Below are 14,162 nucleotides of genomic sequence, written 5' to 3'. Positions count from 1 at the left end.
ACCGATTTGGCGTCCATAGCAACCACGCGGAAATATTCATAACTTGTGTGTCAACAGAGGATCGGTAAATGGAAGGTTGTCGAAGAGCGTGAATAATTTCAGGAAATTTTTCCTTGTAAATAGCATATACTCTGTTCAGAAGGTAAGACATTGTTTTCTTGAAAGTAATGAAGAAACACATTTCTAAAAGCCGTTATGATTTCGACGAAAATGGGTCGAACTTTTACTTCGCGTATTTCCGCGCGACCGGGTTTACAAGCAGCGTTTGTTACAATCGGAGTTACGGAACTCAGGAAGAAATCTTCAGATTTCTGGGCTGTCTCTCTATATTTGAGAATCAGTTTCTTCAGGCTTAGTTGTATGTTATCTGGCAGATAAAAGCGCGAAAACCAAGGACTAATCTTGTGGAGATCATATGTCCTGTTTCCCGTCGAACAATCATTTTGCTGTGTAAACAACTATTCTTTTAAACTTCACTTTAACCTGGCATGCAGTTTACAAAGAGACCTATATTCAACATTTTTTCAGTCTTTAAAATATTTCCGAAGTTGAGCGAGTAAATTTAGAATTTAATTCCAAAAATGTTATGCGAGGTCGTGAGGTGACCTGAGTAAACATTGTCACCCCTCCATTCAGCAAACGATAGGTTTCAATTTTCGAAATCGTATGAAATTACGCTCCGCTGATTATTTATTTCGCATCCCATAATCTAGATAGTTTTAGGGCTTAACGAACAGGTCAAGATGAGCAAGGAGTATGTGACGCTGGGCGTTCAGCGCGAATCTCTGATAAACAATCCTCTTCTACAAAAGGTAACAATCACGATACACAATATTGTTGTGTTTCCCACAATCGCCATGTATCACCAGGGGTCACTAAAGGGGTGGTGTACGGAAGCGTTCAAGTGATAAATGGTTGAAAAGTTAGAGCAGGCTTTGAATGGACAACACGCAAACAAAATGTCTCGAAGTTTATAACTCAGGCACGTTCTGTATTTACTTGCTTGTAGATTGTTTCACAGAGGGAGTAGGAGGAGGGTGGGAGCAATTCAGATCGGGACCTGTGCTGTGTGGTTTCTTGGGAATTTCCTGCAATGAAGAATGCGTTGTATTTCCTAGACACATAGGTTTTATTTCCATATGATCGCCTGGATCTTCCTAATCTTCCCTGTTTTCAAGACATCTGGGGCAATCTCAACAATCATATGGAAAGAGGGGAGCAACTCTAGAATACCCAGCCACTTTGGTCCGTGTCGAGAAACGCTATTCTAAATTAATGACATGTAAATAGGTGGCCAGGTATTCTGCAGTTTAGCAAAAAGGGGGCTCAAGCATAAACTTTGTGCAATGCAGAGATTTTTTGACAAATTTCACTGTCTTTTTCTTTCTTCCCTTATTTATTGTGCCTGATTTCTAGGTGATCATTTAAGCATTCTATCCTCATGCTAGATAAATCTGCATTATCATGAGAAACCCAGAGCTTTTTTCGTCTAATGGTGGAGTGGTGTTACAAGGGTTTCAATTTTATCAGTACACCCAACAAAAAGCTTTTTCCAGTTTTCTTAAATCACAATTTCTCTTCAGTATTATTACTTAAGCAATATAATACTCTCTAGTCTGAACTTGGAAGGCCACTACGGCGTTGCTTCACCCTACCTCCTGATGGGTTTACTTACGGAAAGCCAAATGAAGGAAAGGATAGTGGTGCGGCTGATGGTAAGTGAAATCACATTCCATTACTGAGCTCAAATTTTATCATCTATCTTATTTTATTTACTCACATGATGCTTTTGGTACTGCTGATATGATTGTGGCAGTGTATATACTGTCTTATTACCACAGGGTCCAATGTAGCCCACTCATAGAGCATCATAGGGTGAAATCTAAGGGTCAAAGGTTCCATTCCTCATGGGGACTCAAATCTTTTCTCTGTCCCACTCTTGTAACTTCAAAATAACATCTTTTTTGTTTCTCTATAGAGCTTAAAATTGGCCATATTCTCACTTTAAAAACCAGCTTGTGTCTTATACTCAAAGGTTTTGTTTTTATTAGAAGTTCTTTTCAAAGTTTTGTTTTTTATGAAAGTCAAGTCTCTATTAACACTTGATAGATATACTTTTTCTCTTTTAGCACTTGTATGGAGATCAGCCCCTCTAGCTCCCCTTTATCTTAAGGCAAAAAAGGCTCAAAGAGATTTTATTGGATTAAATAAAGGAGCAGTTCAAACTGGCCTCACAACAGCTCAGGAACATTTTCAGTATCGAGCCACACATGACATGAGAAGAAAAGACTTTGGCAATGAAAAGACATTATCGAAAGTTAAAAGAATCCCACCTACAATGGTTTTTGGTGTCCCAACAAAGTACGTTATCAAAATCAGGCGTTATGTAAAAATCTAAAGAAATGTTACTTAACTGCTAATAAACTTTGGATGCTTTTTCTTTTTTTTTCTTTTTAAAGGGAAAGCTATAAAAATTTGTGTTACTCTAGTCACTTTTTTCTGTCATTCAACCAAACCTTATAATCCAAAAATATAAATCTAAAATTATAGAAATGGTACATTAAACAAGGTTATGTTGGTTGTTTGTCAAAATAATAAATCAAAAAGCTCATACAATAAATGACCACCTCACATTAAAAGAATCACTCAGTTTTCATTTATTAAAATAATTAGCATGGTCTTTATGTATAGGCCTTCCACTCCAGTTTATGATCTTCTGGGACATAAATATCAAGACCGCTGGATAGAAGAAAGACGTAAAGCTGAGGGAGCAGCCAGAGCAAGACAAGAACAGAAGGTATTGCAGACATTTAAATACCACATTTAATTTGATAATTGTATCTTATCAAGTTTCCAGATGGGATATGAACCCACGACCCTCCGTGATCTAGTCGGATGCTCAATTTTTTAAAATTGTTTATTTCATCTTTAATTGTATCTTAAGGCATTAAATAGACTTCAAATACCTAATCTAAGACATATAGTTGAAAGCATATTTAAAATTAATACTAGCATAAATTTATGCCATCAAGTTGAATATATATAAAAATATTATATATATTTTTTGCACTCTCCAGAAACATGTTGATAAAACCATCTATGAGACAAGGACTGTACTGCTCAGAAAATACCAACCCCCAGTGGATCCATCTCCACCATGGCACATGAAGAAGTTTGAAAAGGTAATTGTTTAAGTTTGCATGTAGTTTAAAACAGTATCACTAGTATATACATGTACAGTACAGTACAAATTGCCTTTCCTCAATCATTTTGTTTTTATTGTTGCTTCAACTGACTGAAAAATTTTACTTGAACGAGTGAAAATATTATTACATTCATTTAGGTTACCATACAGCAAAAAAAAAATAAAAAAAAAAGGAAAAAAAGTAATATCAAACTAAAAAAAGTGCAAACACTGAAATTTTTTGAGGCTTCATACAGTTTGCTGAAACTTACAGAATTTTTAAGTTTATCATCAAGAGTGTTTAGGGATGAAAACAATCAACAATGAATAAAATGGCAAATTAAGCCAGGGAAAAGGTCAGTCTGCAAGGAAAATGTAGTTCTCACGACTGACAAACCTTTTTGGATAAGTCAGTTAATATTTCACGTAGCACTTGTCTCTCAAGTCAGTAAAAAAGGTTGAAAGTAAGTCTGTACTCCAGCCAAGTAGCTACATCCAGCTTCAGCTTATTCTGGTTTCCGTCACATGAACCATTATGCTTCTATATCTTACACTGAGTCAATAACAAAGTATTATTTTCTCTGCAGATCCCAGCTTACCTCAGCACCTTTAGATCAGATCAAGCTAAAGATTCTGCTTTCAAACACCATGCCACAGACAGCACCTCACGGCAGGGAGTTTTCGGCCATGGAATATATGAACCTGCTAAAAGCTAAAGAGCAAGACAACAATTTTCATCACATTTCAACCTTAAAAGGAGTGGACGACACATTTTTTAAAGTATTGTAATAAGTTATGATTCTAAAGATCACTTGGCCCAAAAGAGTGGAAAGCAATTTTTTTCTCTCTCTCTCAAAAATCTCCTAAAAGTTTTCCAAGGATTATAGTTTTGTGATTATTCAAAGTTTTGTGCTTGTGAGGACTAAAAAAAGCAGCCTGAAAACAAAAGCCTCTGACTTTTTGTTACACAGCAGTTATGGAATGTTAATTTCATTAGCACAGACTGAAAATAGTGAACATTAATTTATTTGAATCTTTCTATTCTTAGCTGATACTCTCAATAAGTACGGAGTTGTACAAAGTCTGCTGCTACTAAACATTGTTAACTGAAAAACAATTATTTTTCCTCTTACAACTGTTGTCTACAAATAAAAACTGTTGTAAAATTAACGCACACCTTGCCTGATAAATGTTCTGTATCTATCTATCAACATAAATGAAAAAAAGAAATGTTCTGTATCTATACTATCAACATAAATGAAAAAAAAAGGAAAAAAATAAACTGATTTTCACTGTATCAGGCTTTCATCAACAGCTCTACAAGTAAGTCACTTTGTTGTACTAGAAAAAAAAATTGACAAGAGACATGTTTTATCACATGGATAAGATCACAACTGCAATTCCACTAAATTATCGCAGCTAAAATTTTGTTTTCTTTTGAGATGGTTCTTGTGCAGCCTCGCCCTCATGTAATACCTTCTCCTGTTTCACAGGTGATTTTTTGAAGTATGAAAATAAAGTTCCTTTCATGGGCTTTTCCAATTTTTGTGTCCTAAAAAAGAAAACAGACTGAGACACCATGATTATGTTTGAAAACAGCTGCAACAGGCATTTCATCAAAAGCCAGTGGCCAGGGGTTTACCACAACCTAGAAGACTGACTGACTGCCACTGGTTTAGCTTGCATGCTGGCTCTCATGTTTGGGTTTTTACTTTTCCCCCACCCCCACCTCCCCCTCCCCTTCACTACCATTACACCATCAACAGTTGCTTATAAAAAAAAGTTATTGAAAACTCTGCTGCAAAATTGGTCAATTGCAGCAGGGAGGCTATTGTTATTATTCCCAAAAGCTTGCATGGAATGTAAGCATCATTTGTTGTAAAAATCTCCTCTTCCCCCTCCCCCTCTCCCCCTCTTCCCCCTCTCCCCCCTCCCCCTCCCCCAAACAATTTTGAAAACAAGTGATGCTTTTCTGAATTTCTCCAGGATTCTTATCATTGCTGAAGAGAAAGAGGAGGGGTACTGTACATTGACTACAAGGTTTATCAAGTGTGTTCACTTTCACATGTGTCCCAGTTTTGTTGAGGATTGAAAAGTGAAGAAATAAATAACACTTCCTGGTAAAATTTATGTAAAAGAAATACCTCACATAATATGTAGTGGTGTTACTTACAAGTCAATTGGCTTGATGCAGTCTGGTGATTTATTCCTAGAATTATTCACAACTGTAGAGACTGGATGCCACTCCAAACAGTCTTTGGGTTTCACAAGGTTTAGAGCCTAAGTTAAACATAATTTAAAATGTACATAGTATTAGCTTGATGTAGGTCTGTACATTAAGCAGACAGACTTACTACTTTTAAGAGTGCATCTCACATTGTTAATATTAGCTTTAAACTGTGCGTATTTGTCACCTGTGAGTTACCTTTTGCCACGGAACCTCTCCAAAGTCAAGCCAATGGCTAATCTCCTCTTCTCCCTCCAGAATAGCCTTCAAGAGACCAGTTGCACAAAAAAGTCAAGATTTGTTAGAAAGAATGCTACTTCATTACTTGCGACATCTCAAAAAAATTATCTTCAACTGCCACCTTGATGGGGTCTATGAATTTCATTCTAGGTTAAAAGCCTTCAAGATACACTGAATCAGATTGCCCTCGTTTGTCAAGGGACACAGGCCTCACCTCTTTAATGTAACTGTGAACTGTTATATTTTTGGGTTGCAGAAGAGTACACACACACACACACACACAAGATGGCAGGTCAACTGCAAGATTATATTGATAAGAGCACATGGTAACATTACCGCTGCATACTACGCGGGCTCACAACAAACGGACAATCAATACAGAACATCTCCATACTATAACATAAACATGCATGTGTTACACTGCAATGATACAACATTGTAGCCAAGGGTCAGACTTTAAGTCATATTATTACACGACTCGGGCAGTCAGAGGGCCAATAACTAAAATCAACCAATCAAAATGCTCTATTGCCGGTCAATATTCTCTCAGTATTGGACCGGGCACTGTCCCGAATGGTCCCAAATGATACCGCACTTGTGTCCCTTTGAACTTCAGTCATATAATAAATCTCTTATTAACCAAGCTTGCTCGGGACCATACTGGAAGAATATTGGCCCTCGGTCTTTTTTGTACGGACCTCACTGCGCTCGGTCCGTACTGTCAAGACCTCGGGCCGATATTCTCCCAGTACGGCCCTCGCACTTGGTTAATAAGATATATGTAATGACTGTTTTAGAAAATTCCAACCTGAAGAGATGGTTATTTGACAAGCTGATATTGAGGACTAAAATGCGGTTAGTGGCAGATTCAGAGAGCCTACACCCAACTGCAAGACCACTGGCTGTCTTCGGAAATCTAAGTACCACTAATTTTGACGAATAAAGCAAGCTAAAAAGATTCTGACTTTCTTTAAGTTGTATATAAAACATATTTTCCAGATTTCAAAACTTGGATAAATTTGCTTAAGTTTGAAATTAATGGTTTATATTAATTATATAAGAAATTACTTACTGGCATTCTGTTGTGAAGCCATCTCAGAGACGGAGATGAGTCCACTGTGATGATAGTATATGAAAAGAGTTCTTCATTTTCACTGCCACTGCCCTAACATAATTAAAATAAATAAAATAATTCTCACATTTCTACTTTCAATTTCCCCTTGTAAAAACACAACTCATTCTATCTCAGTTAAAGCTTCAGGCTAGTAAATCCTTTAAGTCTAACATTGACCAGCATCTAATTTCTCCTAAGAGGAATACAGCTGAATCATTCATTAAGATCATGAGAATAAGGAAAATTATCACTAACCCATGAAGCTTTGATTGTTATTAAATGGATTCTCCTTGACAATAGCAAAAGGAAATGTATAGAGAAGAGTATACAGGGTGTAAAAAGTTAAACAAGAATTTTTCCCTTCCCATCCAGGGCTCGACACTAACCTTTCAACTTACTTGCTAGCCAAGTGGCTAGTTACATCTTAAATGTTACGACAATTTCAGTTTGTCAACTAGCTAAACTGGCTAGTGGAAATCAAAAACCACTAGCCAAAACTGAATTTCTACTAGTCTGCGGCTAGTGGGCTACCGTTAGTGTCAAGCCCTACCATCACTGACTGCTCAGAATGTTATAGAACTTAAAATATCTAGCAGTGACTAAAAATATCAATTTCTAAATAGCCACCGAATCACATACTTTTGGTGGCTTCCAACAATCAAACAAGCCAGCCATGGTTAAGAGACGCTTCTCTCCAAACTGTGGTTCTTCCTCTGCCTTAACTGTTATGGATCCCTCTGGTTCCTTTTTCACATGAAAATTTTTCACCACTGTCTCCTTTTCATTATTCTTTTCTTCTTCAATCTCTGCAATTGTTTCGTTTTTCACTTCTATCTTTGTGTCTTTTTTAAAGTAGATGTAGTATGGTTGTTTCTTCCCTCCCTTCAATGTCTCCCACTCAAAAAATCTGTTGACAAAAAAAAAAAAGAATAATAAAAAATAAATAAATAAATAAACAAATTTAATTTTAAGGCACTATATCTTGGTCTCAAATTATTTCTATGTTATACTTTTCTCATTTGAGTCTGAAATTATCAGAACAGTATTATTCATCATGAAAGAAGTCTGTCACAGCTGTGTTTTAACCACTAACAATTCTGTTTCTTTACTTTCCGATCGCCGTATGTCCTTAAGCTCCTGATAGACAGCGTACATGGGCTTGGCAGTAAAACCATGATTTTTATCAGGCATAACTAGTCTAAGAGGTGTTGATTACCTCCTTATTAACTTTGGGGCAGGAGTGGGGTCTGGATAAAATACAGTCATTCATCTTGTACACACTTATTTAACCCTGTAACCCCGGATCATGTGCACTAAAGCCACCCGCAGTCGATCAACACTCGACCGACATATTGAACAAGTGTGGTTGACACTCGATCAACATGTTGGGCAAGTGTCGATTCACAGTCGCTCCATATGTCAATCAACACATGGTCGACACTCGATCGACAAGGGTCGATAGTCGGTCGAGTGGCGACCGACTCATGTGTCTGCCAGCAGCATCCTTATCGCGACAGCTAGTGGGCCGATAGACTGTCGACTCTCGGCCAATACCACCGACGCTCAGCTGACTTTTACTAGTTTTCAAACTTTATACCTTTTTATCTTAATAGTTACTTATTGTATCTCTTAGCCTTACAAATCTCGTCTTGCCAGTCCGTTTTATAAGTAACAGATCCTCATTTTTTCCCCCTTAAGGCCTTGCACGATTTGTGTTTCAGCAATAAATCAAAGAGGGGACTGAAAAACTCAGCCGTACAGTACAGACCTCGAACTCAGTTAATAAGAGGTATGTAAAAGTCAAGTGTGATGAACTGATCCTACCAATGACTGATAATGGTGCAAATTAGTGACAACAAGCTAAAAGAACACGCATTTTTTTAATATACTGCAAAGGTTCTGCATGCGTACTGCTCCTTATTTTGGACAAAATGTGGTAGAATTTCTGAACCCCATCGGTACTACTCTATAACTCTGCATGTTTACGCAATTTAACACTAACTACTCTAAGCCTTATTTAGTATAAATCTACGAGGTTTCTTTCACAAATGCCAGTCTCTGATTGGCCATGCTATTCGGTGATAGATTGCTTCTTCGCGTTTTCAAATTGTCTGCGGGAAAAATTCAGATAATTTACTTGTTTTAGTTTTGAACGACTAGTTTATACTAAAACAGTCAGATTATTTGCTCTCGCTTTCTATGCATGATAGCTGATTTGGGCTGCGTGCTTATCAGCTATTGCCCGATAGAAATCTCAAGCTCATAATGTAATTGTTGAATATAAAATCTGTAAAGTGAGTAGGTATTTAGTGATTTAGGGGAGGTGGGGAAAGGGGGCCAGAACCTCCAGCTTCCCGTATCCTGCTCTCCTGCTTCCCATACCTTTATCCTTTATCTCCTCACTCCCACCTTTATCAGTCCTGCTCCCATTCACTGTATATTTGGAGACTCAAAACGCAGTTCTTAAGCATTTCCATTGTTTCTAAAACTCTGCCCAAGATTAACACCATCGTATGGTCTCAGTTTATTACCGTATTTACCCGTGTATAAGTCGACCTTTTTTGACCAAATTTACACCCTAAAAATTCGACCTCGACTTATACACCGGGTATAAAAATCAACTTCAATTGATTGTTTACGCGTTGCTTATTGACGCTAAAATATCACAAGTCCATTCAATTGCTTTCAATAGGTGTGATATCACACCTTTCTGGTCTAATGTTGTCAGATTCAATAGAGCGGCTTTATAAACAATTTTCAGAACTACGAGCAACTCGCAACAATTATAAGTTATATCTCTTCAAACGATTCTCAACATGCCTAAACGAATGAAATACTCCGCTAAGTACAAGCTTTTAGTCATCAAATTTGCTGAAGAAACGAACAACTGTGCGGCCGCCAGGAAGTATAATGTGAACGAGAAGCTGGTTAGAGACTGGAGAAAGAATGCTGATAAGCTATCTCAAATGCGACACGATCTTGTGCTTCGCCAAAAAACAAAGATTGCACAGAAAGCAGGGGAGGTTGCTCAGCAAACAAAATGGCGGCACGCTCGATAACAAGTGAAGAATCTTTGCTGTTTTTTCCTCTCTCAGCCTTGACTTTCGCTCACATTTCATCTTAAAAGATACTTGATAATTCAAAAAAATTAGGGTCGACTTATACAAAGGATATACGATAAAATTGGCAATTTCTCAGGATTTTCGGGGGTCGACTTATACATCGAGTCGACTTATACACGGGTAAATACGGTAATTAAAAGTTTTGACTCACTCGTTCATCATTTTTGTTTGAGAGTTTTACCATTTCAGTCCATTTTCACATCACATTTGTTTCTGACATCCGTTTTCAGTGACAACGGTCTAAAAAGTTCTAATTTGCAGTTCTGAATTGTCCTGTGTTCTGATAAAGTTGGATAGTGATTAGATACACGTTTCCAGCAACCAGTCCAGCATTTGTTGGGATCATGTAATTAAAATACGGAAATAAGATATGAAGGACTTAATTGACCAAACAATTCGGCAATAGCTGAGCGAGATTCCTCTAATGCGAGCTTTGATCACCAATCAGTTAACTGTGTTAATGTAATGAAAAAACTCCAACCTTGAATGACAGCCCGGCTGAATAAAGCCATTATAGCAATTACTGAACTTCTTTATGAATATAGCATCACTCCAAACTTCGCAATTGATATATATATATATATATTTATATATATTAAGTCTTAGAGCAAAAAAAGATCGTAGTCTTTCGTTATGGCTGAAATGAAAAACACTTATGTACCCCTTCAGTTTCACTAATGGAATTTCTTCAACTTTTCTAATTCTATTTTTGGTTTCGTTCAACCAAAACGGCATCCACAAATCTTTCCGGCTTAAACTGAAACTGAACGCAGCTTGCTAGTTTTCGCGCCGAGAATTACGTAGTTTCCCCAGAGGTACGATCACTAATCATCGTCCGTCCAATCAGATGCCGCAAATCAGGCACATGTTTTTCACTCTGAAATTTCATTGTTCGTGTCGCTTATTGGCTGTGACTTAAAACCGAACGATTATTTCATTTCATTCATTTAGGTAATAAATCTCAGTACTTATATAAAAACAGCTGTTTATTGATCATGAGTTACTATTAGATTCTCAGTTTTCACGAAAATTTACTTATGATTCACAAAAATTTACTCATGATTCATGAATCACAGTCTGCAAAACAAGAAGTTCATGAATCTTTCCCGAAAGTCCCGTAAGCTTTCCTGGCCCAGAAAGCCAATTCAAAAACTGTGATCCGCTTATTCTAAAAATCTGGCCTTTGACTATGATTTCAAGACACCAAAGGGCAGACTTGTTGCAAAATTTCATGCCTGGAAACATCTTCATCTTTGAGATACGTAGGAAATTACAGCACCCGAACTAGACCCCTAAAGTTTCGGGAGTTATGAGAAACGGGCCCCAGGTGGGGCTATCAATTCACAAATCACAACTAAAATATTGAACCCTTCTCACAAATCATGAACTTTTCCCCCCTCGAATCAGGCGTCTTGAATAACCCCTGTACCACCCTGTTGAAAGTAACTTTTGCTCTTGCAGGAAATCTGAGTAAAAGCTCACTCAACCTTGCACTAACTAGCTGACGGCATATTAGACAAGATAGCCACCGTTTGAGGAGGGATACTACTGAGACTGAGATTATTCACTACACCGATATATCATCGACAGACGACCGATATTTCATTGAAAGACGATCGATATTTCATCGACAGGCGACTGACATGCTGCCGACAGCTCACCATTAGGTAGCGATCGATATGTCGACCGAGTGATAACCACTAGTATCAATCGACACTCGACGGAGTGTCCGTGAAAGGTGAGATTCTATTCACCGACTATCGACCGACTGTCGACTGACATGTCGACCGAGTGTCAATCGACAGGTCGGTCGAGTGACAACTACACTCAATTGATATGTCAGTCGAGTGTCGATCGCTGGTATTGATCAACACTTGACCACTGGTGCCGTTAGTACACATGATCCGTAACCCCTTGCAGTGATTACAGGGCTTGACGCTAATGCTACCATCTAGCCACAGACTAGTAGAAATACAGTTTTGGCTACTAGTGGTTTTCGATTTCCACAAGCCAGTTTGGCTGGTAAACAAACTAAAATTGTTGTAGCATCTAAGATGTCACTAGCCACTTGGTTAGTAAGTTGAAAAGTTACTGTTGCGCCCTGGATTAGCATCTAACTTCTCCCTAGATCATCCCTAAATCACACATTAAAACCCTTTAAATGCCAAGATCTGATTGTTAATTCTCCCCTCTAGCTGCTGTACATTTCCTTGTAAATTAATTAGTTGTAAGAATTTGTGTTAGATCAAGAGAACAACTTCTACGTGATAAGTTCAAGTATTCTCATTACCTGTTTGTTGAATAATGTATAGACATTATAGGGAGAATTTACATATTTATCACTTCTAGGAGTTAAAGGGTTAAGGTCGCAAGAATAAAGTAAGTTACTGCAATAATAAACTAAAGAAGCTCATGATTGCCAGACAAAATTAATTTTCCTTGGCAATACATTAGAAAAAGTTTAGAGACCAGTAAGGAGAACAAACACACATACTGTTACATTGTTAAGGGTTAGAAAAAAAAATTAAAAGATAGTCAGGAGTAACTATAACTGCACTTTGGTTCAGTTACTTACCCTTCAGCCAAAACTACACATCTATTACCCTTCTCTAGGGGAGATTTGAAGGATCTTTTGTCCAACAGAGTATCACTACGAGCATTGCTCATGTTGTAGGTGAACTCTTTGGGATCTCCACGGTGCCATGATGGAATTAATCCCCATTTCATTGGTTGAAGAATCCTTTCACTAAGCTCCTCTGATGCTAATTTGTTCAAATGTTGACTTGACAGTAACACTGGACTAAAAAAATAAAAAGTATCCATGCAGTCATTCAGTCATCAACAAGAAAGATGTGCAATTAACTGAGGATTACCAATATATGGCTTAATCTTACAATTATGGGTGTCAAGAGATCTTGACTTGCTTCCCATCTACCTCTTGGTTGCTTTGCACTACAAAAAAACAAGTTGTAGAGAAAAAAATAAAGCATAAGCCTATCCAGGGTGCTATTGTTCAATTTTGGACAAACAGTAGATTTGAACTATAACAATAAGATTATCTGAGTCAAGTTAACAGTCTACATTGCTGATCTTTTTTTCAGCAACTTTAATTGCTCACTGAAGAAGGAAGCAGATGTCCTACAGAGTGACCAAAAATGTTCACCAGCTGCCAGCTCTTATACTTAAAGCCCTCAGTCAGACTACAAGAGAATTAACTTAATTATTTCAGTCATTTTAGCACAGCTGTGCTTAATTTAATTGTAAACTGGTGGATGACTTTGGTGATAAATGTTTCAGTACTGGCCATGCTTTGTGTGTGGGTGGATGGGGACATTGGCCAAGTTATGAATGTGTCATGGCATCAGTTACATGACTTCCAAGGATCAGAAAGTTTGATCAATTTTACCGATCACCGACACAGTACTTCAAAAACCAGACGTGACGAAAAGTAGCAAAGTCAATGGGCTTTATCTATAGTTATTTTGTTTCCTTGACGCTTTCTTCCTCGTTTCGTGAGCTTAACAAAGCCGATTCAACAACAGAAATTCCTTGCATTCTTAGAATGTATCTTTTTCCATACCCATCTAATAATCATAAACAAGACAAACTAATTAAATGTGTCATAAGAACTTACGTGAAGGATTGCGGACTAATATTGTGGGAAGGATAGTATTTTCCTCTATCGACGCTGCCATCTCTCCAAGCCGGTTCCTGGATCTGACCATTCTTTCCTTTGAATTTGCATGCTTTCGGGAATTCATCAGGAGCAAGGGTACTAAATTAATGCAGACAAAAGAAAACAGAATCTTTAATCACCTGTTTGTTCGGAAATAACTCCACTTCCACAATCGTCTATTTTTAGTCGTGACAAATTTACATACGTACCAAGCCGTTCTCCCACACATTTTGAACTAAATCACCACAAAATATGCCAATTAATGGATGAAATTTTCCTGCTATTCAACGGATGAAGGTGAATGCCTCAAAGAATTCAGCTCAGAGAAACGACAACTTTTCACTCCGTTTCCTTAAATTTTGGCGCGCTTTATGTCCGTTTGGACAGCGGTCTACCACCAAATGCTTCCTTAAGCTTCTTTCGATTTTCTGGCGATATGCTCCAAATGTGCTCAGTAAGTCTAATTACTGAATAGGAAATTTCTCAGCTTAGCTTAAAAACCACCACGATATCGTCTGATTCTTTAGCCTCCTTGATCGAGTAATACCGCGAAAATTGCAGAATATTTTTGTAAAGGTGGTCTTGTCACGTGTAAAGTA

The 14,162-nt window shown here is 37.6% G+C and overlaps 2 protein-coding genes across 3 annotated transcripts; one reads left to right on the top strand and one right to left on the bottom strand.

Annotated features, from left to right (window-relative positions):
- The first annotated feature begins 1 nt into the window (after nucleotide 1).
- LOC111323677 (cilia- and flagella-associated protein 77) lies at nucleotides 2-4,358 on the top strand. Of its 2 annotated transcripts, none has more exons than XM_022927083.2 (7): nucleotides 2-142; nucleotides 714-812; nucleotides 1,616-1,715; nucleotides 2,130-2,361; nucleotides 2,692-2,797; nucleotides 3,078-3,182; nucleotides 3,772-4,358. In XM_022927083.2, exons 2-7 carry the CDS (start codon nucleotides 744-746, stop codon nucleotides 3,898-3,900), a joined length of 741 nt encoding a protein of 246 aa, XP_022782818.1. In that variant the 5' UTR covers nucleotides 2-142; nucleotides 714-743; the 3' UTR covers nucleotides 3,901-4,358. The 2 variants fall into 2 exon arrangements, with proteins under 2 accessions (XP_022782818.1, XP_022782819.1); XM_022927084.2 differs by having other exon boundaries at nucleotides 2,214-2,361; nucleotides 3,772-4,037.
- A 72-nt stretch (nucleotides 4,359-4,430) lies between these two features.
- On the bottom strand, nucleotides 4,431-14,156 carry LOC111323676 (abasic site processing protein HMCES). The gene is made up of 8 exons (XM_022927082.2): nucleotides 13,773-14,156; nucleotides 13,522-13,662; nucleotides 12,463-12,687; nucleotides 7,405-7,672; nucleotides 6,724-6,816; nucleotides 5,610-5,675; nucleotides 5,358-5,464; nucleotides 4,431-4,736 (listed from the first exon to the last, which is right to left on the bottom strand). Exons 1-8 carry the CDS (start codon nucleotides 13,790-13,792, stop codon nucleotides 4,604-4,606), a joined length of 1,053 nt encoding a protein of 350 aa, XP_022782817.2. The 5' UTR covers nucleotides 13,793-14,156; the 3' UTR covers nucleotides 4,431-4,603.
- Between the last annotated feature and the right edge of the window lie 6 nt (nucleotides 14,157-14,162).

Source organism: Stylophora pistillata, chromosome 4 (assembly GCF_964205215.1).
Source record: "Stylophora pistillata chromosome 4, jaStyPist1.2, whole genome shotgun sequence".
NCBI classification, from domain to species: domain Eukaryota; kingdom Metazoa; phylum Cnidaria; class Anthozoa; order Scleractinia; family Pocilloporidae; genus Stylophora; species Stylophora pistillata.
This window is presented reverse-complemented; position numbering and strand designations above follow the sequence as displayed.